Source organism: Paramormyrops kingsleyae, chromosome 10 (assembly GCF_048594095.1).
Source record: "Paramormyrops kingsleyae isolate MSU_618 chromosome 10, PKINGS_0.4, whole genome shotgun sequence".
Lineage (NCBI taxonomy): Eukaryota > Metazoa > Chordata > Actinopteri > Osteoglossiformes > Mormyridae > Paramormyrops > Paramormyrops kingsleyae.
The window spans coordinates 9,223,285-9,250,811 of NC_132806.1; the positions used below are offsets into that span (position 1 = coordinate 9,223,285).

The 27,527-nt window shown below is 43.7% G+C and overlaps 1 protein-coding gene and 2 long non-coding RNA genes across 3 annotated transcripts; all 3 read right to left on the reverse strand.

Moving 5' to 3' along the window:
• Window positions 1–565: 565 nt before the first annotated feature.
• Window positions 566–25,673, reverse strand: LOC111855194 (protein FAM53C). Its single transcript, XM_072717274.1, has 4 exons — window positions 25,553–25,673; window positions 25,364–25,418; window positions 7,614–8,389; window positions 566–1,717 (listed from the first exon to the last, which is right to left on the reverse strand). Exons 1-4 carry the CDS (start codon window positions 25,628–25,630, stop codon window positions 1,433–1,435), a joined length of 1,194 nt encoding a protein of 397 aa, XP_072573375.1. The 5' UTR covers window positions 25,631–25,673; the 3' UTR covers window positions 566–1,432.
• On the reverse strand, window positions 10,180–11,895 carry LOC140593165 (uncharacterized). The gene is made up of 3 exons (XR_011993425.1): window positions 11,801–11,895; window positions 11,269–11,358; window positions 10,180–10,983 (listed from the first exon to the last, which is right to left on the reverse strand). It is a non-coding gene; the product is annotated as an uncharacterized lncRNA (long non-coding RNA).
• LOC140593166 (uncharacterized) lies at window positions 12,101–19,282 on the reverse strand. The gene is made up of 4 exons (XR_011993426.1): window positions 16,644–19,282; window positions 16,250–16,360; window positions 15,528–15,632; window positions 12,101–12,192 (listed from the first exon to the last, which is right to left on the reverse strand). It is a non-coding gene; the product is annotated as an uncharacterized lncRNA (long non-coding RNA).
• Window positions 25,674–27,527: the final 1,854 nt, after the last annotated feature.

The following is a 27,527-nucleotide window of genomic DNA, read 5'->3' on the forward strand; positions in this document are numbered from 1 at the left end:
AACAGAGTTTGCATGCAACACTGGTAGTAAATGCCTCTTGCTTTTTGTAAATAGTTACCACCAGCTCGAGGTTGACCATTTGGGCCACTAGAGGTCACTATACTCCCGTACCTTGCTTTGACGACTATTTTTGAGCGATATAATTAAAAGGCTGCAAGCCCTTCTTTCTAGAAACGAAGTAATTCAGTCCGTTAGCTTCTAAATGTTTGATTGGCAGACTGGCCTGCCTGTAATTGTAAATACCTATGTGTTGTATTGCTATGCCTTTGAGCTTGTTAAAAAGGATTTCCAGGAAGGATCCTGACTGTTTACAATGCAGAAACACATTAACGTGATCTGGTAATGGTTTACTTGACCATTTGGTGTATGTCCATTTGTGCCAACTTAGCACTGACATGCTGACACACACCAGCACAGTATGAACCTTCAAGCAGATTCAAGTCAATTTTAATCCTATTTCACAGATAGTATTTCCAACAGACAGATTTGGGGGAGGTGTAATACCTGGGGGTACTCATTGCAAACTATGATAGTACAAACACACAAACAAACTTTCTACGCCAACTGTTTTTTGTAAAATTAATCTCTAATAAACTTTATTTGTACACAAACTGTATAAGAGGAAATTGCCTTCTTGTAACATACAATACAAATCCTCTCTGACAGGTTACTGCCCACAACCTAAACTGGTCTCTTTATACACAAACTTGTTTTTTTTAAACTAACGATCACTGTACAATTGTGCCCTACAGAATGACTGCAGTTTAAACATTGCTTACAACACTGCATTCATCATACATTTTTTTTATCCTTTCCAGAGTCAAAATTTGAATTGTTGACGTCAGAAATAAACATCACAGAAGTAAAACAAGAGCAAAAATAATTAAACTTTCATAACAGCTACACATTCTCCTTTGTTGGTTTAAAAAGGAAAAAAAATCTGGCTTTTTTGTGTTAAGGCTTATGCTGATTCAAATTCATTTCATCAGGTAGTAAGATAGCAGAAAATGTGCATCGTAGTACTGCGTTTTTGCCAGAAACAAAGCTGTCAATTCATTAAAGAAAAAGAGGTGGATGAAAGGAGCTGAAAAGCCAGGGGTTGGCTGATGGAAACCGCGCCAGTCTGCCAGGGTAACCATTGTTCTGCTGAAGAGCGTCTTGCCAAGTGACCAAAGCAGGCTCGCTCTCGGGGAGAAGTGGCAGATGTTGTCGGACCTCCTGATCATTAGCGCTTAGTGGGACTTTCTGCAGCTGGCCTCACATTTTGGAATGTATTTTGCTGGAAGGACAGTGTCCATGGCTACCTGCATTAATTAATCTTATATTAGCCTAATCTGTTTTGTGATTATAGAGCCCAGTCTGAGTTCCCTGGGAGGGCAGCTGTGTTCCTGAGAGCCTCTCCCATAGGGCACTGGATGCCATCACTTAACTCTTAATTCTCCTCTATGAGGGTCAAGTCGAGTTCTGTACAGTCTCTCTCAAAGACACTATGCTGTCCTCCTTCGCTGTCAATCTTCCTTTGACCTTCCTCCTCCTCCTCCTCCTCCTCCTCCTCCTCACTTTCACTGAGGGGCCCAATGCTTGTCCTGCCCAGGCCGTCTGCTGGTGAAAATGACCCCCTGAAGTCGCCCAAGACAGGCTCTGGATTTATGTAGACAACCCCTCCGCAGCCAGACATGGTCCGGTCCAAACAGCTCAGGGGATCTCCACTCCGAGTCTATGGGAAATATGGGGGGGGGGGGGGGGGGGGGGGTACAAAAAATACAGTAAGTCATTCCATCAGTCATAATGATAACATTTATACAACCTAAAAGCGAAATCATTATACTGGAATGCTGAAATACCGAATTTTTTAAATGGGATATTTTAACCAGTGAAAAGATGAGTTTGAGCTCTGAGACTCTGAAAAACCATCCTTGAACTCAGCTTAAACTAATCGGTGTGTTGACAAAAAGAAAAAAAACTCGTGTAAAATGATCACTCAAAGCAACTGAACAGGTTCGGTACCATTTTATCAACAGGCCAAAGTGTGCCGTTCCACTGTCGGCTTTTCCAACTACACTGTTCAGACCTAGAAGCGTATAAACGTGTGAAAAAATTGTGTGAACCCCACAGCTTCCAAAGTGTGGATACAGAAGGTGATGGATGGAAGAGGAAGTGTTAGAACGAATGCTTGGGGAGCATCAGAAAGGAGCTGCAAGGAAAGGCTGTTTGACTGAAGAGTTCTATGGGACAGGTTCTCACCATCTCCTCTGATGGGTAAAAATAGAGGAAGGGCAGTTTTCAAGAATTCTTTTAGAATTAGGCACTCATTTGACTTTGTTCTGTATCTTTCCACCATTATAAAATTGAGAAGAAAAAAAAATGTTGGTTTTTGTGCATGTAAAGGTTCCAGTAGCTATCAAAATAGTTAAGGATAAAGTCCCCATATAACTGTTCTATACCAAATCTGAATGTTTGGTTGATCTTCACATATAAGAATAAATATATAAGAATTATGTCAAATCCTTATTCCACCACCTGATTAAAACAGGAAAAAGTTTCAAAGGACAACCAAAGGCAGAGATCTAGTGAGGGATCTGTAACTAATTAGTACAAAAATGGGGATAATTGAATGTTTAATTTAGTGGCAGGCATTCACAATTAACAAAAAAATAAAGAAAAACTCAGACCTAAAGTCTAGAAGAGTCCTGGGAGATAGACGGCCCTGCATATAGGGTTACTGGGACCAGGGACAGCTGGCAGGCTCCAAAGACTAGAGAGCCATCGGACCGGCACACTCCCAGCTTCTCATCCCACACTTGACACTTTCCTCGGCACATGCCCACGTGACTCCCGGATTACGACCCCACTGTGGTGCTGCTCAGAGGCGCGCAGGGGCATTTCTCCGAACCCCTCGAAAAACAGGCGCCTAAAATCTCACCAGCTCGTGTCCCCAGCGTCACATTGCCGAATAACCCCCCCCCGCCCCTGCACACAGACACACACCTGCCGCCATACAGAGCGGCCGGGGGCCGGACCTGGGAACAAAGGGCAGCGACTTATCGAGGAAACTTGAGTAAGTACTGTAGACGCCCAGCACTAGGCGGGAGATCGACGCGCGCATTCAGTGCGTGCAGCTGTATGCAAAGCGCATGCAAATACACGTCCGCGAGCACGCGTCGCCCGTCCGGCTGCCGGCAGGGGCCGGGGCGGGGGGCGGCTGCCTGTACCTGCCTATCACTGCCTTACCATGTGCCACATGTATCCAAACCACAGTCGCCGTTTATTCCCCCGACCTCCCGCATAATCTCCGGCGAAATAACGGTTTTGTTTAAGAACAAACTATTGAATGCGCGAGGGGACTCCTCTGTAACTGAAGAGTCCATAATCTTCATGTTACTAGGAAGTACAGTACCTAGCACAATAACATCATCTTCCTATGAGAATTCAGCATTAGAATTCTCTCTCTCACACCTGAATAATTACATAAATATGGTTAATTTATTGTGAAGAAAAACTTAAAAACAAAAACTTAACTTGCGGAAGTGGCCTTTTTCATAAATAAGTGCATCAATAGCAAATTACATTGGCTGATTGCTCTGCTTGAGCAATTTCAAAACAGGGGACTGAGCTGCTTAATCCACATTGTTCCAAAGTCAGCAATTTCCCCCCTTTTTATACGTTTTCATACAACGTTTCTTAAACCAGCACTAAGCAACATGCAACACGTATCTAAACGCGAGTCCGTCAAGCTAAATCTGTCAAATGAAACTGTGAGGTAGATACACATGACTAAGCTGGGCTATTAATTAGAAAGAGTGTGGGCATGCAGCGTTCAGGTATGACTTAAAACGGGTGCATTTCCTTCGCTTCTCTGAAGCCGAGGGGAAGGAAAGAGTGCATGACTTCAAAAAATAACGCTTCCTTTTTTTTCAGAAATGCAGGCTCATGAACAAAACGGAAAGATACTACATTATGCCAACAACAGCAACAATATGATAAGATTTATTCCCCCAGGGATTTTTTACCATTGTCCAACATCATTACATAAATAACCCCCAGCATAATGCCCCCCCTCCCAATAAATAACTAACTATAGTACAAATTCCAGGGGTATAATCATTCAGCTCTAGATGAGCTTCAGTACTTTCCAACTAATGTGCTGTGGAATCTCCCCTCCCCTTTATTTTGTACTAACTTGTCAGTTATGGTAAAACCCAGGGAGGGCCCAGTCCACCCAGCACCATGACCCCATGAAGGCAAGCAGCGTCCCATCGCCTGCTCCTCCCAGACTGCCCTGAAGCTGTGACACTCGCACTATCAGCTTAGGGCTTACAGCAGCACTGTGAAGATCTTGCCTACGCGATCTGGGAGGGGCACACAAGCCTCCAAGGGCGGAGGGCACAGTCAGTACTTTTCCACATGAAGAGGCAACGGTTCAGGGCCTTTCTCAGGAATAAGCAGACCTTTAACATCACTTGGCACACCCAGCTGTGAACTTCCCGGAGTGCGTAGTTGGGAGGGGATAGAAGTCACATCAGGTTCGCTTTACATAAAATTAAGCAAAATCTATGCAAAATGAGGGCAAAGTCTGAGTTAGTGTGACAGCACAGAGGTTATCGGGCACTATCAGTGCCTGCACAGTGCATATACAAGGCCTGGCACCACTCAGTCCAACAACAGCACTGCAATGCCGGAGTTGGAAATGTTGTCACTCAACTTTGCACATACAATCACTGTAGCAACATGAGCACAGTAGCGGTTGGACAGTACTGTGTGTACGACCGATTTAATGCAAAAGAAATATGATATGATCGCTAATAAACAGTGTATAACTACAGACTTCATTTCTGTTGATAAAGGACGCAGCCATCTTGAACTCTGAGTTCAGGGTTGTAGAGGTTCCTCCGACTTTCCGAGATGGGACTTCATCTTCAGGCAGCATTACAGTTGAAATTTTCGACTAGGAACTGGGAAATTCCGACTTCCCAGTTGAAAAGGAACACGCCATCAAATCCAGGGAATGGCTACAGGTCACGGAAGCGAGCAGAACCCAACAAACCTGACCCTAATCTACTTAGGGAGGCTTAGCCTGACCAGAAGGAGCCAAAGAAGGGGTCATGGAGACATATCCACATTTGGAGCAGATATTAATAGAAATTACAGATTTCAACCTACAATTCTCAGTCACTTGCCTTATATGGCACTGCAGCATGGGGCAGGCCGTCATGGAAGTCTGGCCAGGGTGGGGGGTTGGGGGGGACCCCACAACTGATGGAATCTACACAACTAGGGGTGTATGTTTAGCTGAATTAATCAGATAAAGGCTTTAAAATATGATAAAAGGAAAAACAAAACAAACTAAAGGCTGAACAAGGGCAACTCACATTAATCATCATCTTGACAGCAGTTACACCCAAGTCACTCCCAGGCCCTGCTACACCCTCAGTCCCAAAAGCACAGAAAGCCCCCCCCCCCCCGCCCCTGTGAGGCCCACCAGCATGCCGCGGGGGGCTCGAGTGTGAGGAGGGTGGACCGCATGGCCGGAGAGCTGCTGCACACCTTCCTGCAGAACGTTAAGCAGGATGCTGACATTCGCTACCTGCTGCAGACAATGGCCGATTCTCCCAGGGGACCGTGGGGCTGAATCATACTGATGGCACTACAGCTGCTTTCGGCAACGAGGGAGCCAGTAAGAGGGAGGGACTGAGCCCTTCTCTAACTCAGTGTTTCCCAATCCGGTCCTCGGGGACCCACAGATTCTCCACGTTTTTGCTCCCTCCTCCCTGCCAGAGAGCATAAATGTGGACTGTCTGGCAGTTAGCTGGGAGGGAGCAAAAGCGTGGACTGTGGGTCCCCGAGGACCGGATTGGGAAACACTGCTCTAACTGCTTCTGTACACTGTAGTGTAATGCTGGCAGTTGCAGTTAACATTCCTACACTGCTAGTCTGGTTAGTATATCAATCTGCTGTCCTGGCATCTACCCCCAGGGTGCACGGCCACACCAGCAAAAGGCTCCTTCTTGCATGCCTCCCCCCCCGCTCCGCCCCACCACACCCCCACCAAAGCCTCTGTTCTGCCTATTTTTTCCTCCCCCTGACACTGTTTATGGGACAGTTGAAGGCAGAGGTCTAGCCTGGAGGTCGCAAGAACAAAAAAAAAAAAGAGAAATATTAGTGAGGAAGAGGCCGACAGGAAGAGAGCAAGGGGACGATGACACTGCACAAGAGAGCTGGCCAGACGGGGGGGTGGGGGGGGGACCTATGGCTTTCGTGGAAACGGACTTGCAGAAGCACAGGTGTCCGGGCAGGAAGAGGAGCTGGCCTCTCTTTCAATGGGGGGGGGGGCATGCATCTTGCAGCACCCCCCCGCACCCGGCCTTGGCTAACGACCCCAATATAAACACTCCCATCTGCTGAGCCAAGGTCTACTGTGAAGGGGGGGGGTGGAGTTCCAAATCCATAGCCAGTGTGATGTGGGGGGGGGTAAGCACGCTCACTCCCTCATGCTCAAACACACACAGGACAACCTTAACCCCTATCCAGCCCTAACCTTAACCATAAGTAACCAAACTAAATACGAAACTTTTAGCATTTGTGGGGACCTGAAAAATGGCCCTCACAATGTCAAAATAACAGGTTTTTATTACATTTGGTCCCCAGAGTGTAATATATACATAACCCAGAAACACCCTCACACTGGTGCACTCCTGTCCCTTAAGCACCCCGCCAAACGATCTAGGCTTGTATTCAGCCGAGAAGTGGAATGGAGACGGGGGCTGCAGCGGGGGGTTTGGGGCACTGCAGGAAGCAGGGAATGTTCTGGAACTCTGAGAAGAGCCCATTGTTAATACAGCCTCAGGTGGCTGTTTCAGACCCAGCAACCCCCCCCCCAAATCACCAACCAGCTCTCCTGCCCCAGCATGAAATTCAACACACATTCAATCAAGTTTTAAGATGCCGTGCAGACGGAGGCAGGCGGCAGTTAAAGTGCCCCTGTGAGGGACAGGGCGGCCATTTTGTGTGGCGCGCGGCACCCAGGCCCCCGGCGGCTCCTCCATCATCCTCACGCCTCTCATGGCCACCAACACCTATGCAGCAGCTTTCCCACAGGACAGCACTGCTCCCTCCCTCTCCGACAGAAATAGCACGTCGAGAGTGAGTAATAAGAGGAAGCAAACGGCTGGGCTGGGGGGGTTCTTTTCACTTTTGAGCTCTGAATGGATTACATCACAAGGCCTGTCGGTTTGGCCACCTTCCCCATGTGTGAGCTTAACACTGACACTCCACACCAGCTTCTGACACGTCGCTTTGAGCCTCTCCAGCCACAGTGCCGGCAAGCTGGAGGGGACTCACGCAGCAGCGCCTCCTTCTGGGGGTGTGGGGGATCTTACATATTGTTACAGCAAGAGAGAGAACAAAGGCGCCGAAAGAGAAGCAGAGTTGCTGGGGGGGGGGGGGGGGGGGTTGGCGTGCCACACCGGACCATGTGCTCAGGCCTCCAGAGGCCACAATCAGCAGACAGGGGGCGCCCTTAGCAGGGAAGGGAGCACTAGGGGCGATTCAGAGCCACCACCCATCTTTGGAAAGCAGCTGGAACCCACATGGAGACGGCAGGAGGTCGCGCTCACCTGAGTCATCTTGCTGAAGTCGAGGCCGGGCCGCGCGCAGGGCAGCGTGTCGGGGTCGTGCCGCCGCTTGAGGCCGGGCTTGCGGAGGTCGCATGGCTGCGAGTGGCAACGAGGCAGTCGGGCAGGCAGGGGGCGTCGGGAGGACGAGGGCGTGCTGCAGGCTGAGGAGGGCGAGGGGGGTGCGGCAGCGGCGTAGGGCGGGCCGGTGGGTGGGGGCAGGAAGCGTGCGGCTGCCTCCCGGATGTGCACGGGGGACAGGGAGAAGCGGCGCTGTGGGGGGCCTGGCAGACTCCGCGGCGACGGCAAGCAGCAGCAGCAGGCGGCGGGATCCCAGGGGAAGCTCCAGGGCAGTGGCGAGTCCGGCGACAGTGCCAGGCTGAAGAAGGTGGGGCTGGACGAGGAACGCAGTGACGGGACCAGGGGGGCGCCAGGCACACGCAGGGGGCATGACCCGCCGCCGCCGCCCCCGCTGTGGCAGCGCCGCTTCACCGGCGTCCACACCTTGGAGGCGCTGGGACGCCAGGCGGAACGGCATCGCGACAGGTCCTCAGGCACTGACAGCGAGCGGCAGTGGCGTTTCGGGGGTGGCGGGGGCGGCGGGGGTGCACCCACGAAGCAGAGGTCTGTCACGGACGTGCTGGGGACCAGGAGACGGCGGAGCGCGTCGCCCTGCGGGAGGCCGGCCCAGGGGGGCTCCGGGGGGGGCGGGCCGGAGGAGGGGCTCGGCACGTCCTGCACGGTGGGCTGGGAGGGGGGGCACACTTGCCAGCTGCTCTCTGCGCAGGAAAAGAAAAGAAAAGAAAAAAAAGGATTTTTTAAATAATGGAGGGAATTTACTGTCCAGAATGCTGGATGTGTAACAGCAGCTGGAATAAACAGCTTGAGGCACTGTGACATGGGACGGGTGGGCAATCACCAGGCATCACTGAATGCCATGCAGATGCCCTTCTGGCAGCTCACAAACGTGTGACTTCACACCCCGGTAGCCCCGCAGATTCGACAGGAACAGCATGACAGGGAAATGAGGGAGGATGAGAAGATCTCACACGCAAGCATTAGACGAGCAGCACCACCCAGCCAAACCCAGGCCCGTGAGAGGCGGAGATAAACATATCGAGGGGGAGCAGGACCCCAGCTCCCTGATGGGAGGGCCCTCAGAACAGGGACAGTGCCTCAGATCTTTTGGGGACTGCTTTGCCATCACCAGAGAGACCCTGGCAAAGGAACCACAGCTCTGGATCAAGCCATTTCACGGGTGGGGGATGGGGGGGGGGTTCTTTGGCTCATTCCATGGGGTTGACACATGAACTCCCAACATCCACCGGAGGACCGAGTACAGACATTTTCTGGAATTGCCCTTCACATGTGGCACACAACCCAAGATGGTTCATGTCAAATGCATTCACACCTACTAGAGATACTGGTTTAGATAAGAGGCGGCGCTTGGGTAGAGCACACAGGAGGCAGGATATGATGCAAAAAGCAAGCTATGGAAATCGCAACGTTTTGTTTACAGCTTTATGGACAGAAGTTCCCGAATTTCATCATGTCTCCGGTTACCCATGCTCATTGTGATCTTCATGTAAATGGCCCTTCAGCCACGGATGTTTCCGTTCTTCCATTTTCGTGCCAGTGCCATGATAAGAATATCAACACATGCACTTGCCTACGGTGAATTCTCCAGAATTCTCACAGCTCCATTCACACATGGGAGTCAAGTGGAAGTTACCTGGACTTAGTCCTAGAGACCTAACCATGTAAAGTCCGTTTAATATCTGGTATGACTACTTGGACATTTGCGTTCACACACACAGCCCCTCCAGGTAATGGCTAGAAAAGTTTGGTGTGGCTGTGCATCCCTGAAAAGGAACAGAGAGCACATCCCAAACATACACCGGCAGGGTTCAGGACCTTACGCGCGCGCACGCACGCACACACACACACACACAGGGTAAACATATCCTTATGGGGACTGCTCATTCATTTCAATGGGAAAAATGCTAACGCTAACTATGACAACCTTAACCCCCACCCTGCCCTAACCATAACCATAAGTAACCTAACAAAATACAAGAGTTTTTGCATTGTTAGTTTTTTCATAGCAGTCACCGATGTTTATAAAATAGAGTTTTCCCTTATGGGGACCAGGAAACCGGTCCCCATAAGGGAAAAAAAAACGGATATTTATCACGTTATGGGGACATTATGTCCCCATAAGGATAGGTAAACCCGCACACACACACACACACACACACACACACACACATACGTGTTTTTGCTACATGGTGGGGACACATGACTGGATGGTGCCTGGTGGGGACCATGCTTTCTAAAGCAGCTACAGACAAACCAGAAATACAGCCAATCTCGATTCAGCCCTCTGAGCCCGCCTACCACTTCAAAACCAGAGATTTCACAAAGGAAGCCTGACCTGACTGTGCACAGACTGGTGGGGACTCTGTCTGGTCAAATGTCCTAGTGGGGACCTGTGATGTCACTTTTGATATGCAGATTTCTTACGTCACTGTGTGAGTGCAGAAGGGTAACAGTGGGGACCACACTTCCGGATGCTTATAACAACTGTATTCTTTAATGAAAATGAAACATTTATTACTGTAAACAAATTCCCCTTTTGAAACAAAGGTCAAATATCACTGAAAATAATAACAAAGAATTCCCCTTTTGTCACATTTGGGAGGTTGACTATCAGTATAAACATAAAAAAGCATTTAACACCCACCCTAAAAAGCAAAAAAACAACAACAAAAAAATCCCCACTTGTGACATTTGGAATGACAATTAACACTGTAAATAGTAAATAGAACCTGCATTTTTCAAGCTTGTATTACAGTAAATAGTAAAAAAAAAAAAAACTGGACTGACAATTATCTTTGTTAATAAAACAACCTTTAACACTGTTAATAGTAAAAAAAAAAATCTCCCCTTTTGTAATATTTATCTAAATGGAGAAAAAAAATCCTGGGAGGTCAAATATTATTGTAAATATATATAAAAAGCTAGTAAAAAAAAACAAAACCTCCCCATTAGATACCTTTGGAAGGACAAAAAAAACAGGGAGATAATTATCACTGTAAATATTTAAAAAAAAAAGAGAAATTCAGTCCTCAAATCTACACTACATCTTTTCATCTTTTCTTACTCTCCCGTTGAAGCGCCACAATCCGGTTCTTGACATAAAATTTAATGGCTTCCCAGGTTCTATCTCGGAGAGCTTCCGGAGCTGACCTAATACATTCTTCACACTGCCTTTTACCTGGGACCCTTCCAGATGTAATGTAGTCCATCAACTTATCTTCCACTGCTTTAACCTCCTCTTGTGTCCATTTCTTTCTTTTTGTGTTTGTGTGACCTAAATAAAGTCATACACAATTTTTACTTTGTCAGAACATGTATACAAATATACCATTACATTTGTACATTAGCAGTCCTGAAAGACTAACAGTAATCAGTCGAACAGCACAGTAATATATAAAACACAAAATTAACACCATTGCAACCTATGGTAACTTACAGTATAGTACAGAGCAAAAGAGTCTGCCTTTAAAGATAAATTATTAACTAATCTTATATTGTGTGAGCGTAAGAAATGAGACTGGCTACTGAGTCATGCACAAAGGAAGGATGTTTTACAGACCTGATATTGGTTGTTGTGTAGAGCTTTCTGCTTCACTGATTTGGCTTCTATTTTGAGAGCCATTATTCCCCAAACTTACAGGTTTAGACACTGGCAATATTAGATATAAGACATATGTATATATTAAGATATATAAGGCCAAAATCTTATCACAACATTTAAGAGATTCTCACAATATCAATATTTATCACTATATTATAAAATAATCTTATTGAAAACAGGAAAACATGACATGTTCCTTCCAGCCTTCCTTGGCATTTGGAATGTATTCAGTTATTCACTTTCCCAAATCTTAATTATGTTATTATAATGTGTCATTTCAGTTTTGTATTTTGAATTTGCAAAAATGTAAATACCTGTTTATATTATTATTATGGATTGCTGTGTAGATTGTGAAGGGAAAGAATTATTTTATTGTAATTCTGTAAGATAAAACATGGGGTAACCAAAGTTCTGAAATCTTTCTGAATTGACTTTGGTTGTGAGACGACATACAAAGTGGTCAGTGGTTAGTAAAATGGAATCAAACTACCTCTGCAAGTTGAAGTTTCCCTTTGTTGTTTTGAATTCCTGTCCTCAGAGTGATTCTCTGGAACCTCCTCAGGGACACCTGGGGAGGAAGAAAACAGAAAACACACTCATGCATCATACAAAGCACTGGTCACATGATGCAGTACACTAGGCAGTATGCAAGGATGGGGTTAAGGTGTATTAATCAAACACAGAAGATATCAGGGTTAGTGAAATAGGGGTTACAAAATCTAGAAGGTGCAGGAATGTTATGAAATATAGGGCGAGTACTAAATGGATTTTAATAATACGGACCCATGGACATGGATGGTGGCTGATTTAGTTCCTTTTGTAGTTGTGCTGTCTCATCTTCCTCCTCGCTCTCAGATACCTCACTGGCCACATATACTTGCTCTGAAAAATACACACAAAAAGACACAAAATATTTAGATTGGCATAGTACAACAGAGCAAAAAAAAAAAACAACAAAAGACATTTTCGTTCATACCATCTGGGTCAATATGTATCTCCTCTAGGTTTTTGCCCTTGAATTCTGACATTCTGCCCTGCTCAAGTGCCATCAGCACCTTGCTAATCTTGGCCAACTGTAAGGTACCTTCTGGTAGCCTGTAAAATTTTCTGTGCACCCTTATGTCATGTCCAAGGAAATCTGCCAATTGATCCATTTCGGTATCTTTGAGATTGAGTACTTTGGATAAGGTGGACACATGCTTTCTAAGTTTTGTTGATGACAAGGTCTTGGGGTGTTTTGCTCCGCATTCACTGGCAAATGTTCGAATGACATCTGACCCTCTGAAGTGAGTGTCTGCTCCAGGCCTTGCAAACATGAACTGGTTTTCATCAGGTACTCCACATGTTCTGCGGTGTTTCACCAGCAGCTCCATGGATGCAAGCATATCTGGGGTGAGAAGAATTGGTACCTTCCTATCACGCTTTCCTCTGATTTCTATGCGCTGGAAATGCCGACATAATTTCTGCTCCACCTCAGATAAGGCATCTGCAATGTCAGAATGCAAAACTGATGTGTCTCTTAGAATGTAGGAACTTAGTCTCATTTTGGACACTTCCCCCGATCTCCGACGATTAAAAAGTATTACCTCACATAGAGTAACTCGAGCAAGATTTGACCAGTGCTTTGAGTTTTTCTCCATGTTGAGTGTGCTTTGGTACTCTTTTCGTCTTGATTCAAGGTGTAAATGCATTTTCTTCACATCTTCAGTAAATGGAAGAAGTTGTGGATTGTTCCATTTTGATTCATGAAGAGTCTTCAAAGCACTAGCTGACACACACTCATTCCATTTTGTTGCATAAAGGTGCTTAAACCTTTTTGCATTCTGTACAACTTCATCTTGACCTGCAATCATTGCTTCACATTCCACAATGTCAGCTATTTTTTTAAGGTTGTGGCCCAACTTTAGGGCTAAAGAAGGAACTCTAAAACAATAATTATCATCTTTGAATCCACAGGTATTTTTCACAGCCTCAATCACATTATTGAAGTTTGCAGGAATGAAACAATCTTCCATCTTTTGGAGCTTGCCTAATTTTCTAGCGTGAAACAGCAGCCTTCCAGCCTCACGCATTTTTTGTCTGATGTATTCATGTTTTGTCTTGTCACTTCCCATTTTGTTACACAGATGTTCTCCAAACTTAACAATGCAAGTGTCACTTTGAACGGTCTGTGTTACTTCGTCTTGTTTCATGTCACTCATCATTCGCCATAAGATCTGACTTACACCTTCAGGAACTGGCTGTGCATAAGCACAGAGAGCTTGGATTCTTGATTTACCTGGTTTTGTACCTTCACAGTTCTTGGCAAGGTTACACCTTGACATGTGCCTCCACAATGCATACCGTCTGAAAAGGCCTTGACAATTAATACAGTGCATGTAGTCCTTCACATCTGCTTTTCTGGAAGTTGTTTGTTGACGCGGTACCAGTACACCTTTTCCAGCTTTTAGAACATCATTGTTGTGTGCACGATTCCCCTTATTTCTTATAAGGTCCAAATGAATCTTTCTTTCTTTTGACCCCTTGGTAAAACTGAAAGCTTTTGCCACATCCATTTCATTTTTGTGAATTCTTTCTAGGTGCCTTGCAATTTTACTGAAAGGTTTTGAACAATATAAGCAATACTGCTTTTTACTGTACAACCTACCCCCATGTGTGCTCTTCTGGAGCTTCATGACAGACACCCCACTGCTACTGTCATAATTTGATGCATCTCTGGCTTCACCCTCAGTTGGTGATGTGGTTGTGCAGGGCTTGATTCCATCCATGCTGTTAGTGTCTGACACATGTTCAGATGACAGAGTACTGGAGTGGGCAGCAATTTTCCTTTTTTTGGATGGAATGATCTCGTCATTCTCCTCTGAACTCTCAGATGATTCAGGTACATATTCATCTCCGCTGTTTTCTACACTGCTAATCAAGTCATCTGAGGTGTAGCCTAGTGATTTTTTGGTCAGCTAGAAGGGGAGACACATTTGTGTCAGCATTAGTTTACAACTGACATATAAAAGAGCATCCAACTAGGTTGCAATTACATCTGGATGGTGATGCCATGACAATAGTTTCATTAGGAGACTTTGCTAATCTCCTGCTCATGAACATCAGAATTTAGTGAATTAAAATGACAAAATTTGTATGTAACAGTCATATGTAGAGACTTACAAATATGCTCTCAGTTCTCTTAAGCTCTGGAACAGAGTGACCAGAAGTTGTGTGAGAGTCCAAGATAAGTACATCAGGATCACTCTCAGGACACTCTGCATCCTGGTAAATTAAAGTACCAGATGAATAGTTCAGTGATTTAATAGAATATTATACAGAGCACTACAGCTTTTAGACATTATACTTCAGGTAAGGGTATGCAGAGATCTAGCACCTCCTAGTATCTGATTGTCAGTGCAGTTCCTAATTTATTTCAGTGTTTCCCATCTCTGGTCCTGAAGAAAACTCTGACAGGATGTTTTCAATACGACCCATATTACTTTCAGCCTGGCACATTCATTGTTAGTCAATTAATGATCAGCTGTGTCTCACTAACATTCTGCTAGCATGGCAGGGAATTAGGCTGAAGGATGGTTTATTTGGGTGTTTTGATTCCCTTTGTGCTTTAACATGTGAAAGTTGTAAAAATAATAGTTTTCTAATTTTTCATATCTTTCATGCATTTCTTCAATGCATTATTGTTTACCTATACCTGAGTATGTGCATAAAAATGTTTATCAGGAGAGGACTCTCTACACAAGATTTCTTGTTATATAGTAGTTATTGTACATGTTTCAGAGTGACATATTTGATTTTTAAAAGACATACAAAGCTCCTAGACAGACCACTTTATTTTAAATTTTCTTAAGTTTATGTATAAGAATTAGGTGATCAGTGTTAACACACAGTGTGCAACAACAAAATGTGTCCTCTGCATTTAATCCATATGTGACATTGTGACATAGCAGGGGGCAGCTAATTCAGCGCCCGGGGAGCAGTGTGGGGGGGTGGTACCTTGCTCAGGGTACCTCAGTGGTAACTTGCTGGTCGGGGATTTGAAGCGGCAATCTTTCGATTGCAAGTGCGCTTCCCTAACCATTAAGCCACCACTGCCCTTGAAAATACTTGAAATAGTTTGTTTCATCCCTTAAACATCATTCATAACCCATTCTGTCAACCCAGAGAGATACTAATGTGGTAATGTGAGCTACTAATATCATAATGTGAATACTTGCCTTAGATTGTCTGGTAGACACAGAGTGAGCTGGGTGAGAATGGCTGGTTTCATCCACATTCAGGTCTGTATTTGCAATACAGGTGGCATCATCAGAGCTCTCCAACTAAGGAAAGGAAATAAGTCACTTTGATTAGGCTGAGCTACTTGCCTTTTTCATTTTGGCTGCACTAGTCAAATGTCCATGACTAGTGCTAGGAATTGGCAGCTCCTTAACAATACTTTATGTACCACAATACATACAACAACAGAGGTTATCAGTACAAAATTCATTTATTTTTAAATCAATTATATTTAGGAAACAGTGGAAAATGAACAACAAATTGTAGAATAAAATCTTCAGAACATTCATAACATGTTCATAACATTATAACAAAAAAAACAAAGTCTTTCTGATTTTTAGCCTCAGAATGTTAATATCTGCGGTGTGTTGCCATCTGCCCAGAGTTGGTTCCTGCCTACGCCCATTGTTCCCGGGATAGGCTCTGGTCCCCCCCCGCAACCCCAGTTGGGATTAAGCGGTTACGGTGATGGATGGATGGATGGATGGATGTTAATGGTAAATAAAGCAAATAGTATCCTTAGAGTATTGTAGCAAAATTGCTACAGTTGAGTACAGCCTTATCCATGACAACTATATATTTTATTATAGGCAACACTGCTCACACTATATGCATGACAATAACTTCAGTATTATAAAACTTAGTAAACACAAACACTTACCAATAATCGTTTTGTACACATACGCTGTAAACTTTGAATGTCTTCACTGAGCGGTGAAGATTCTTCTTTATCATTTTCAAAATTTTTCATGTTCTTTACAGTTTTCATTTTCTGGAAAAGACAGTTAATCAGAATCCTTGGAATGCATTACCTTCTTTCATTCTAAGTTCAGCTAACAATATATGCAAATCTCAAAACACATGTAAGACCACTAACTCATGATTAGTGCATTTAATGGTTACTTTTGGACAATAAAGCCAGAGTTACATATATTTCTCTAAAGTTTAAAAACAGAATTTAATATGCAAATCAACCTAATACTTATTTAATATTATATGCACGTTGATTAACTATGATAATGAACATGCATGTTACTTTATGAAAACCCATTTACCTGTCTTTTTTCAAATCTCTTGTTGCAATTTTCATGATGTTGCTTCAAAGATTTTATTCGTTTATGAAATCTTTTAGTCTTCTCAGAATTTTTTACCTTTGCTTTTTTTGGTCTGTTATAATTAAGGAAAACAAATTTATTACAGAAAATATCACTTCAGAGTATGTATGCATACATATCATCTCACACGTTCATTAGCAAAATGCAACTTCATTAACACTAAGTCGAGTTATTACATACTGTGCTGTTATTGCACAATGCGCTGTTACAGGGTATGGAGTTCACTTTTGTAAAGATAATTATCTTGCTCAAGATGATGTCTTGTGCGCACAATATAATTATCTTTTATGAACGAGATAATATCTTGTGCGCACAGTACATTTTTTCGGGATTTCGCAGGCTCCGTAATATTTAATCTTTCACAGAACAAAAAGATCTACTGTGCTAAATGTGCGCCGGCAAGCTGGGCAAATTTCACCAATTTTTCTAAATAAAAATAAAATACAGTGATTCCACCGCCTATCGCGGAAGTCCAGACCGATCCGCGATAAGTGAAAATCCGCGATATATAAGACCATATAAATAAACATTTTTTAAATAGCTTAAGCGTTAAAATATCCCTCCTTTTAAACACAAATGTATTGAAAATTTATTAAAACACACTTTGCACACTTTCTTTGCACGACTCAGTTTTCCTAATTGTGATGCACTATAACTTGAAATGCTATATTCCATTTTTTACTTTGACTTAAGTAGTATTTTACTGGATTACTTGTGAAACGGTGCAAAACATATTTAAAACACTACATTTATCGAATCTAAATTAAAAATCAAGAATAAGAAATCAAATTATAGGTGTTCATACCTTAATTGATCCATTTTGTCCGTGTGCTGTCCTGGCGGGATCTCGTGGAGCTGTGAGGTTGCGCAGTAATTAATGAACTTGAGTTGGGGGATGGGTGGTAGTGGTGGGGACCGACAGGTGAACACACAGCTTCTAGAAAGTTCTATACTTTCTGCTATTGGGCAAGGGGTGGTAAAGTTGGGGACCGGGTAATTCCAGCAAAATATACATTCAGGGCAGGAATATAGGTTATGTAAAGGGGTATGATGAATGTCACTGTACCATTCAAAAAAATGTATCTCCCACCATCATCTTAGCTCAGACGGCATCAATGTTCACTTTAAGATTTAAAAAGGTTTTAAATGGAATAACAAATGTACACACTTTTGATAGAAACTGGTTTCTTGTATTGGATTCTAACAAGGTGATTTATTTGTTTACACTGTAAATATATTTTTTGATTTATGTTATTGCAATTAAATTGGTAATCAAAATGAAATCCCATCAAAATCAATTTGATACTGAGATTTTATGGCCACGCTATTGCTGTTACATATTAATTGTGCTGATAAATGTTTCTAGATGAAAAAAGAAACCACAGTGTTTTCTGTCTTCATAAGTTAGTCCAGTTTCAAACCTGGGGGAGGAAATTATCTGGTTTTCATGGTCCTACAGGATAGACAGACAGATAGAAAGATACTCAGGTCCAGATTTGTTGCGGAAATCATGCTGACAAACATATCCTTACTGAACTGTCATTTTTCATAATCAGTTATCTACACCATTTAACTGGAAAACAACCTTTTCAAGTCAGTTTTGCATGGTAGTTAATGAACTTGAGTTGGGGGAGGGGTGGTAGTGGTGGGGACTGACTGGTGAACACACAGCTTCTAGAAAGTTCAGTGCTTACTACTTTTGGACGAGGGATGGTAATGATGGGGATCAGATAAGTCCAGTAAAATACACAGAGTAATTCTGGTTTCATTCAGGACAGGAATATGGGTCAGGTTAATGGGTATGATGAGTATGGCTATAAATTTATTAATTCATTAATTAATCCTTATATAAAAAATAGGGACCCTTGGTGCTTGAACCCCCAAGATGCTTCTTTGAACATAAGAAATTTACAAATGAGAGGAGGCCATTCGGCCCATCAAGCTCGTTTTGGGAGAACTTAACTAATAGCTCAGAGTTGATAAAATCTTATCTAGCTCTGATTTAAAGGAACCCAGGGTTTTGCCCTGCACTACACTAACAGGAAGAGTATTCCATACTCTAACTACACGCTGTGTAAAGAAGTGTTTTCTCAAATTCAGTTTAAAATGTTCTCCCGCTAATTTCCACATATGGACTCGAGTTCCAGACCTGTTAGAATCTTATATATCTGGATCATGTCCCTCCTTATTCTCCTTTGCTCGAAGGCTAAACAGATTCAGCTCAGCTAACCTCTCCTCATAAGACATTCCTCTAAGACCAGGAATCATTCTAGTAGCCTTATGTTGCACCATTTCCAAGGCAGTAATGTCCTTTTTAAGGTAAAGTGACCAAATCTGCACACAATATTCTAGGTGGGGTCTTACCAAGGAATTCTATAATCGTAGCATCACCTCCATTAAACTCCACACACCTAGAGATGTAACCCAACATCCTATTGGCCTTTTTTATTGCTTCCCCACAAACAGAATGGGACAAGGAAGCATCAACATACACACCGAGGTCTTTCTCATAATCAGCTACCTTTATTTCAGTGGAACCCATAAAATATCTGTACTTTATATTTCTGCTCCCTGCATGGATTACCATATATTTATCTACGTTAAATTTCATCTGCTAGGTATCAGCCTAGTCGCTAATTAAATCAAGATCCCGTTGTAGCCTCTCTGCTGCTAGTTCAGTATCTGCTACACCACCCACCTTGGTGTCATCTGCAAATTTAACCAGTTTACTGTGTGTGTAACGGTGTTGCATTTATAAAGAAAAGTTTCCCATAACAACCTACAATTCACAGATTCATAAAGACAATTGCTGTACATCCTCATTCCTACTCTGAGAAGTTTAGCCCAGTTTGTCTAATTAGTCATTTACCTTACAACCAGACAGCCATCCAGTTGGGTGAACACAGTAATTCTCTCACGGTGTAGGTTTTTGTGGTCATTTTGATGTATTGTTGCCTTTTAGTATATAGTGCTGCGTGATTATTTTCTTTTTGAGTGTGCTAATTTGTTGCATTGTCATTTCAGTAAATATTTGTTTCTGATCAATTGACAGTCTTTACACATTGCAATGTGTAATCATTGAATTGAATTGAATCTGGTATCTGTGACATAAATAGTATTCAGTTTGCTAAAAGAACAATCAGTGTCAGTATGAAACTAGGAAACGACTTTAATTCAAAGTTTGGAAGATCGTCGTAGGTGGATACCTACAGTGCACACAGACATTCTCACAATATAACTAAACGCTAGGTTAGGCATGTGTCTGTGACTTTTATATCTGAAGTTATAAGGTAATTATTCCAAAGAGGGAAGAAATGCCCCCCCATGCAAGGGGCCCCTGGTGCACTCCATATGGTTAAATAACAATTACTACTTTTCATTGCGGTGGCATAACATTTTTATTGATGGAGTTATCTGCGTGCAGAAACGCTTTGCTTTGATAAAGTTGTCTAAGATGGTGTTTTGCAAAGTGTTGGGCAGTATCATATAAACTGCTTAGAGAAATTCACATATAATAGTAGGAAATGATCAAATATAAAGAAAGAATCAATTAGAAAAAACTAAATATGTCGCAGCCAATAGTACAGGTCTTATGGTACATATTTTGCCCACCTTTTTAGAATATTTACGGTAAAGTTACACACAGTTGTTCCACTTTTGACCAGAGGGGGTGCACTTCCACACACACCACCTATACACACACACACTATTTCTCTGGTCAAACAGCCCCATGGGGACATTTTGCCATTTTCAGAGAAACTTCACCAGGCATGTTAAAATTTATTTTTTTATCGTTTGCAATGGTTGTGCCGGTGGGGACCAGGGAGCCGGTCCCCACGGCGCAAAAGGTCCCCACCGGTTTGGTGTGCAGTCAGGTTGTGGTCCCCACCAGGATATAAAAACAAGTGCACACACACACACACACACACACACACACACACACACACACACACACACGGCAGAAATTGGCTCCAATAAATATGGGTGGGAGGACAGGACAGGCAACACATGCACACCCAGAAGGCCGCAGAGGCCTGACCGCATCAAAGCGTGAACGTGATGCGACTCGCTGACTGTTACATCAGCACTTTTGCACTTTTGCATTGTTCATGCAAACGGCGTCAATCCGGCGTAGGTGTGAAGAAGGGCGCAGAACATAAGACAAAGTCTTAAGAGTGCAACTATCCGGGCTGACATCTACTGTGTAAATAAACATGCTTCCTTCATCAGACTTTGACAACTCGGATGCTTGAGTTAACTAGCAACGTACAGATTCCTGAACAGCGAACAATACATAACAAATGGAATATTCTGTGGGGAAAAACTGTTTCCCATGATACCAAGTAATTAGGAGGTAAGAGTACGTATAACGTCCCAATTCTGGAACTGATCTTTTTTAAAAATCTTCTCCCCCATCAAACATATTTTGATCAGGCAAGGCGTACTGACTAAATGTGAGAGTTTTCCCACACACATATTCCAGAAACTTATCGTATTACTACTATTTTCTAGAAATAATTGCCTCATTCCATCTCAGAGCAGTCAGAGCAATAAATTCCTCGGGCTGTGGGTCTTACAGATGCAGATTCCAGGTACGTGTGCGCAAATACACACACACACACACACACACACACACACACACACACAGCTAGCCTGCCATTGCCGCACTGGCCCGCACGCTTGCAGCGGAGATCACCGAGCAAACAAGCTACAATGTCGGCTACAGTATGAGTCATTAGTCCCCAGAAACCACACGTGTCAATAACAGGTAGCGATTCAGTTTTTCCGCCAGCTTGACACATCCACACCGACTAGGTGCTCCCGGTAGGAGGGACGAACATGAATATAACACATTTCACAGAGCTCTTATAAGCGCCTGCGGGCCATTGAAACACGAGATGGATATTACTGTGAACTTTTTAAAATAAATGAATAAATGAATGAATGAATGAATGAATGAATGAACGAACGAACGAACAAGCAAACAAAATTCAGATATTACAGGCAAGTCAGGAAACTAGACATGCTGCGATCAGTCGGCCAGGGCTACCAATCGGCTGATTTGATTGATTGAGACTAGCCTCATGATTGCCGGTACGGAACCGGCCCCTCGCACCGCACAGCCGCACGCCAACGAGTCATTACCGTGGACGTTCTACACTGAGTGAAGACACCAATCTTGCAATTTGTAATACATGTAAAGTCAAAGTAAACCGGGGGGGGAACTACCACGAAAACCAGGTGAATCATCGTTGGTAGACTTTAAACTGATTAATAAACATATACTAGAAAATCTTGAAAAGTAATAATTATTAAAATTGCAAAAGCTAGCTAAGGTTTTATCCTATGACAGAGTAAACATGTTTTACTGAAACTTTAACCCCCTGCGCTATAATGGCCGTACAGTATCAAGGTATGAAAAAGCCTGATCTTAATCTCGTTTACTAGCGATCGTACGGGTATAACATGCGACATTGGTATTAATATTACCCTGCACCTATTATTTGGAAGAGTGTAGTCCACTTCAGTGTTATTTGGAAATTTGCAACCTTGGACTTTTAATTCGAGTAAAAAAAAGAGGAAAAAAGGTCGGTGTTGTGTTATCTGGTGAATTTAAACAAAAGATACAAGTAACCGACGTGTTTGATTTAAACCTGTTGCACCTGCTCTTGTTTGGTAAAGTAAAATATGTCAGATTAAGTTGGGTGTACAGAAGCTCATTGTCAGTTAATTGTTATTTGTACCCCTTTCTAGTCACAGAGCACTTTTTGAGCCTTTGTAAGTGAGAGAAGATCCTGCAACTTAGTGCAGTTTGGGGGATATTGTAAAGTTTAACAAAATTCTTACATTAACATATTGCAATGAAGAAAATCCAATTTTTGTTTGGATATGCTGTCAATTATAGTTCTTCGAAAGAAAATCAGAATTGGCAAAAATCAGTATCGGCGGGTCACATTTGAAATTTTTTTTTTTTTTTTCATTGGAATTGGCCAAGAAAACTAACAATATATACACCATATAATATTTCATACTCAGGTGAAATAACTAGAGGATACAGTTTGTTTAGGAAACCCCACCAAAATCTGACAATGTCACACGCTACTGTGGGACCTTCTCCAAATGCCCCTTTCCTTCGTGTTCCTCATGAGCGGACTGTCCACTGCTTACGATTTGGTACCATTCCCAGGTGATGGGTTATCTAGGTGGCTGCCCTATCAGCACTGATATGAACCCTCGCATCACTGCTGAGCAAATATCTCCTTTAATAACTGCTGCCGGTGGAAATGTCAGGCTCACATTACTGCAAACCACTCACTTCCCTCCCCAGCTGTGCAATGGACTGCAGTGTGCATCCAGCAAAAAGCAAGGACAGAGCTCAGCTTTCTCTGCTCCAAACACTTCGAGTCCTCCCACACGTCAGCTAACTGCATCACACCTCCTTCCAGCAATCTGGTGCTACCTCCACCAGCCGTAGTGAGGCCAGGCCGCTTTCTAAACCCACGTAACGTTGATCACCACTCTGCACCAGGGCCGTGTCGGCCGTCAGGGGCACGGGAAAGAATACAGGTCAAGGTGCTGCAAGTCACAGGGACAGTCACCTACGAAGCACAAGGTGTTCCGGCGACAGCTCGTAAGTCTCTAACATCACGTCGTGTGCATTTAATATGCCTGCATCCTTATTCACACATTTATACAGTCTATATTATAGCAATCAGGCTACTGCACCTTCACACAATCTGAGGGGGATAGAACTGGTTCACTAGTACATTTAAAATAGAACCTTAACAGACCTAGTATTTTTATAATTTATTTATTTATTTATTTAAAATCGAGGACAAGTTTCCAGTGGCTTTTGTGTTGTCTGGATGGTTAGCTGGTGAACTAGGCAACAGGAATAGCTACTAGCAGAAAAACAAAAACATAGCTGCTACTAGAAATCTAATCTACTTAGTTCTCTAAAATGTAGCTAAACTGCGATTTGGATAAAAATCGGTAACTAATCTGCTTCAAGGCCACTGTAACCTGTGTGTAGCCAAGGATTGTAAATAACCTTAAGATGAAGCCAATCCAGAAATATACCTCTGGAAAAAGTAGTACTGACAGACCCTTCATCTTTACAAAGTTTTTTTTATTTGCGTTAAAGCTTTCAGAATCTCCACGAAGTAAAACCGGCGACCAAAGCATGGCCATACACTAAGGAATTGTGAGAACAGATATAGATGTGATACAGTCACATCCTGTTGTATAAGCAGGCTGCAAGCCAGTGACGTCATCCTGTGACAGCGGCAAATGGGCGCTCAACTACAGCCTCCCAAACTAGAATGTTAAAGGTAGACAGACAAACCGCCGATGGCCGGAAACGAATCACGACCATGATAACTGACCTAAGCAACACTGCCATAATGGATGAATCTCTGTGCTATAAATGATGAGCCATAAGAATGATCAACTTAGACCTTCTTTCATACACTGGTAACTTACAGGAGTTAAAGACACTCATGCTTGTGGCATTAACCACAAGCACCATCTAAACAAGTTGCCATCCCACTGAGTGAACCAGATGCAAAAAAGCTACATGAAGTACCAGTTATTTGCATAGGGTTGTCAGTTAACTTCAAAGATAACTGGTGCAAGCACATGGGTAATTTCCTACTACTAACAGTTTATGAGTTATGCATAATACTTAATACTCATTAATACTATGAGTTATGATGAGGGTGGTGCTACCACTTTGATGGCTGACTGCATATCAAGACAGATATAACGTAATGCAGAAATTCAGGGTAATCAGAAGTATCTGACATCACCGTCATCCTGAACCACAAGAATCCTTTTTGTATGGAAGAACACATGACCAGCTACTCTCACACCACTGGAATGGGCTAGTGACTGTCATGCACAGGTACTTATTCTCCGGAAGTTAGTGAGACCTTGGCAAACCTTTACAACAAGATCCTGGACTGCAAACAAAACAGGAACTGATCACTGAATTCACATGGGACGCTTGGTTTTACTGATATTCATTTGGTTTCTCGTCAGCTGCTACATCTACAGACTTTCACATCACCCTCTTGTTTAAAGGATTTGGCATTTAGCATAGGCTGAACAGATCCTACGCATTGCATCCAGAACATAACCAAATCCTCTCAAATCAAATTCAACCGCTTTCTTCTGCTAATCAGGACCAGGGCACTGACAAGCCTATTATCTCAGAATGGAGGTCACAAGCAGTCGACGTCCAGGGCAAAGACACAATGGAGAGTCAGATGTCTAAAATAAGGGCATCCATCTACTCTTTTTTTTAAAGAAATGCACAGACATTAAACAGCTAATCTATTAAACGACAATTCTAAAACAGCTAGAAATTCAGCTTCAAAGTCACGCAGATACATTCCACTTTGTTGCAGCAATGAAAAACCACTATGTCACGTTTGCTCTTTCACACACATGAACCAGAGCAATGCAAACTTTCACAGTAATATCCGGCACAGATTTCAAGCTCCTTGGAGCAGAATAAGACGCTTCTAAGGAGCATTGCAATGTGAAAGACGGCAGTCCTATTTACTAGGTGAGTTCTCAGAGAGAAATATTAAAAGAGGACAGAAGTTTGGTGATGTTAAGAGATGAGGAATGGTGACAGTGAATTTTTAAGTCTTTACCTGGCATCAATCCATATGTGGACCAGATTCCAGGGTTGGGAGATTCAGGCACAGACTGGAAGAGAGGTGCGTTTAATGAGCAGGCGGCATGGGAGCTGAACCAAGCCTCCGTCAGCACATCTGATGCATCCAATGTTCCACGGGGCACATGTTCAGCATGCTTTACATGTGACGATGCCGGCACCTCACCAGGTTAAGGGAAAAAGCCCGGCAAGCGGGCTCATCTAAACTCTGCTTCTGAAGCTGTTCCGTGATGAGTGTCACCATGGCGAGTCACCTCCGGCCTGCAGGAGGGGGAGGTGAGGGTGGGGGGGGGGGGAGGGGAGAGGGGGGAGGGAGCGTCCGTCCGTCTGTCCGGACGAGTCGCGAGCGCCACGCCGGATCCTCCAGCGGTCAGGCTACCCTGCCGGACCTCACTGAGATGACATCATTGGACACAGCCTTGCCTGAAAAGGACCAAGATTTGAAAGAGTGACTGCATGCAGAAGTAATCAAAATCTTCTTATTAAAAGTAATAAAATAAACAACTTCTCCAGTAGTGTAGGGGGTGGGGGTTAAATAAAAACAAAATAAAAACAGCAGGAAAAAGAATTCCCTAAAGTGCTAGAACATCCTGATGAACCATATAGCCATCATGCTGCGTTCCACATTCGCATTTGGGTAGAGTAGTGCAAAATCTCCCTCAAGTGAACAGCATAACTTTCGATAACTGGAACGTGAAACTTTTTATTTGTAATCTTAAGGACCCAAAGCCCCTCAGTACTTGAAGCACAGACTGAACAGAACTCAACGAATCACAATCGGAATAGCAGTCACTCCACACAAGCCTCTTCGTCTCTGAACACCACGGACGGATTTAGCTGCCAATCAATGCTCACACGTCACGCAGAGATTTTCATCCATCAGACAGTGATCTGCCCTAATTTAAGAGATAAAATCTGAGCTGTATTGAAGAGCCCCCCTCACACCTCCGACAGGCAGAACAGAAGGTAGAGGGGCCTACACACGGCTACCTCGCTCAAACTCACCAACCCCCACCTGCAGCCCGACCGGCCCACTGTCTTCAGAGTTAACTGCTTCCACATGTTAAGGCTTATTTCCTCACAGATTCCCATGCCTGTTATACTGTTCCTATTCCACTCACCTGAGATCACATGGGACCCAGAGGGTGAAGGAAACCTTCGAAAGAGGTTCACGTTTAAATCTGCAGGACGAAACAGGACCAAACACTACCTTCTTTACAATAAAATGCTCAACTACAGTCCTCACACTGAACACTCCTTATAGGTCACAGAGAAATAGGAAAATGGCAGCTTCCTTACTGCCTGGCTGGCGTCAGTCAGATTCCACAACCGCTGCACCCTACAGTACACAGGCGCACTTTCTAAGCGTGGCTTAAGGGCACCAAATGCATGCACTCCTCTCGCACGCCTTTCACACACTTTCCTTGCACGCTTCCAAGGCGCCACACAACCGGCTGTTCAGGCTATAATCAGCACAACGTATTCAGCCGAGCTCGCTTGAGTGTGACGATCCCTGAGGCCGAGCCCTGCTGTTGTGAGCGTGCACGTGCGGATACTGCGCCCCCGGGTGAGTGTAATGGAGGACTAAGATGGGATGGGGGCCGAGTGCAACTCATACCAGTTCTGCAGCTGAGACAAAAGGGAGGGGGGGGTTAAGGGAAAGAAAAAAAAAAAACTCCAGAGCAGGGCGAAGAGAAGCAGGACCCAGGAGAGCATGGAGCAATATAAACACAGGAATTTCAGCGAGTAGAGGGAAAACAAGGTTTTAGCAGAGTTCACGTCGAGCATGAAGACTCCCGAAAGAAACAAAAAAGAATCCACTTCACTGAAGGGGATCCCTTCCCAAATTCATTCTCAGTAAATACCCAGTTTGCATCAGCTATTTTAAAAAAGCAATCATATCACACACGACAAAAGGGACGGGAAAAATCTTTGCGACAGCAGATCCCTTAACAGATTGGACAGGCCAGGAGGGGCTGGTTGGGGGTCTCTTTTTGTAGGCTTTGGGATTTAAGAGAGGGCAGGTCTTAACCTTTGCATAGCCTTCCTTTGGCTCCTCTGCAAGCTGTGAACGACATGCATGGCAAGGGCCCACAAAAGCATTTTGCACGCTCCCCCTCTCTCATTGAGCAGGACGGTTA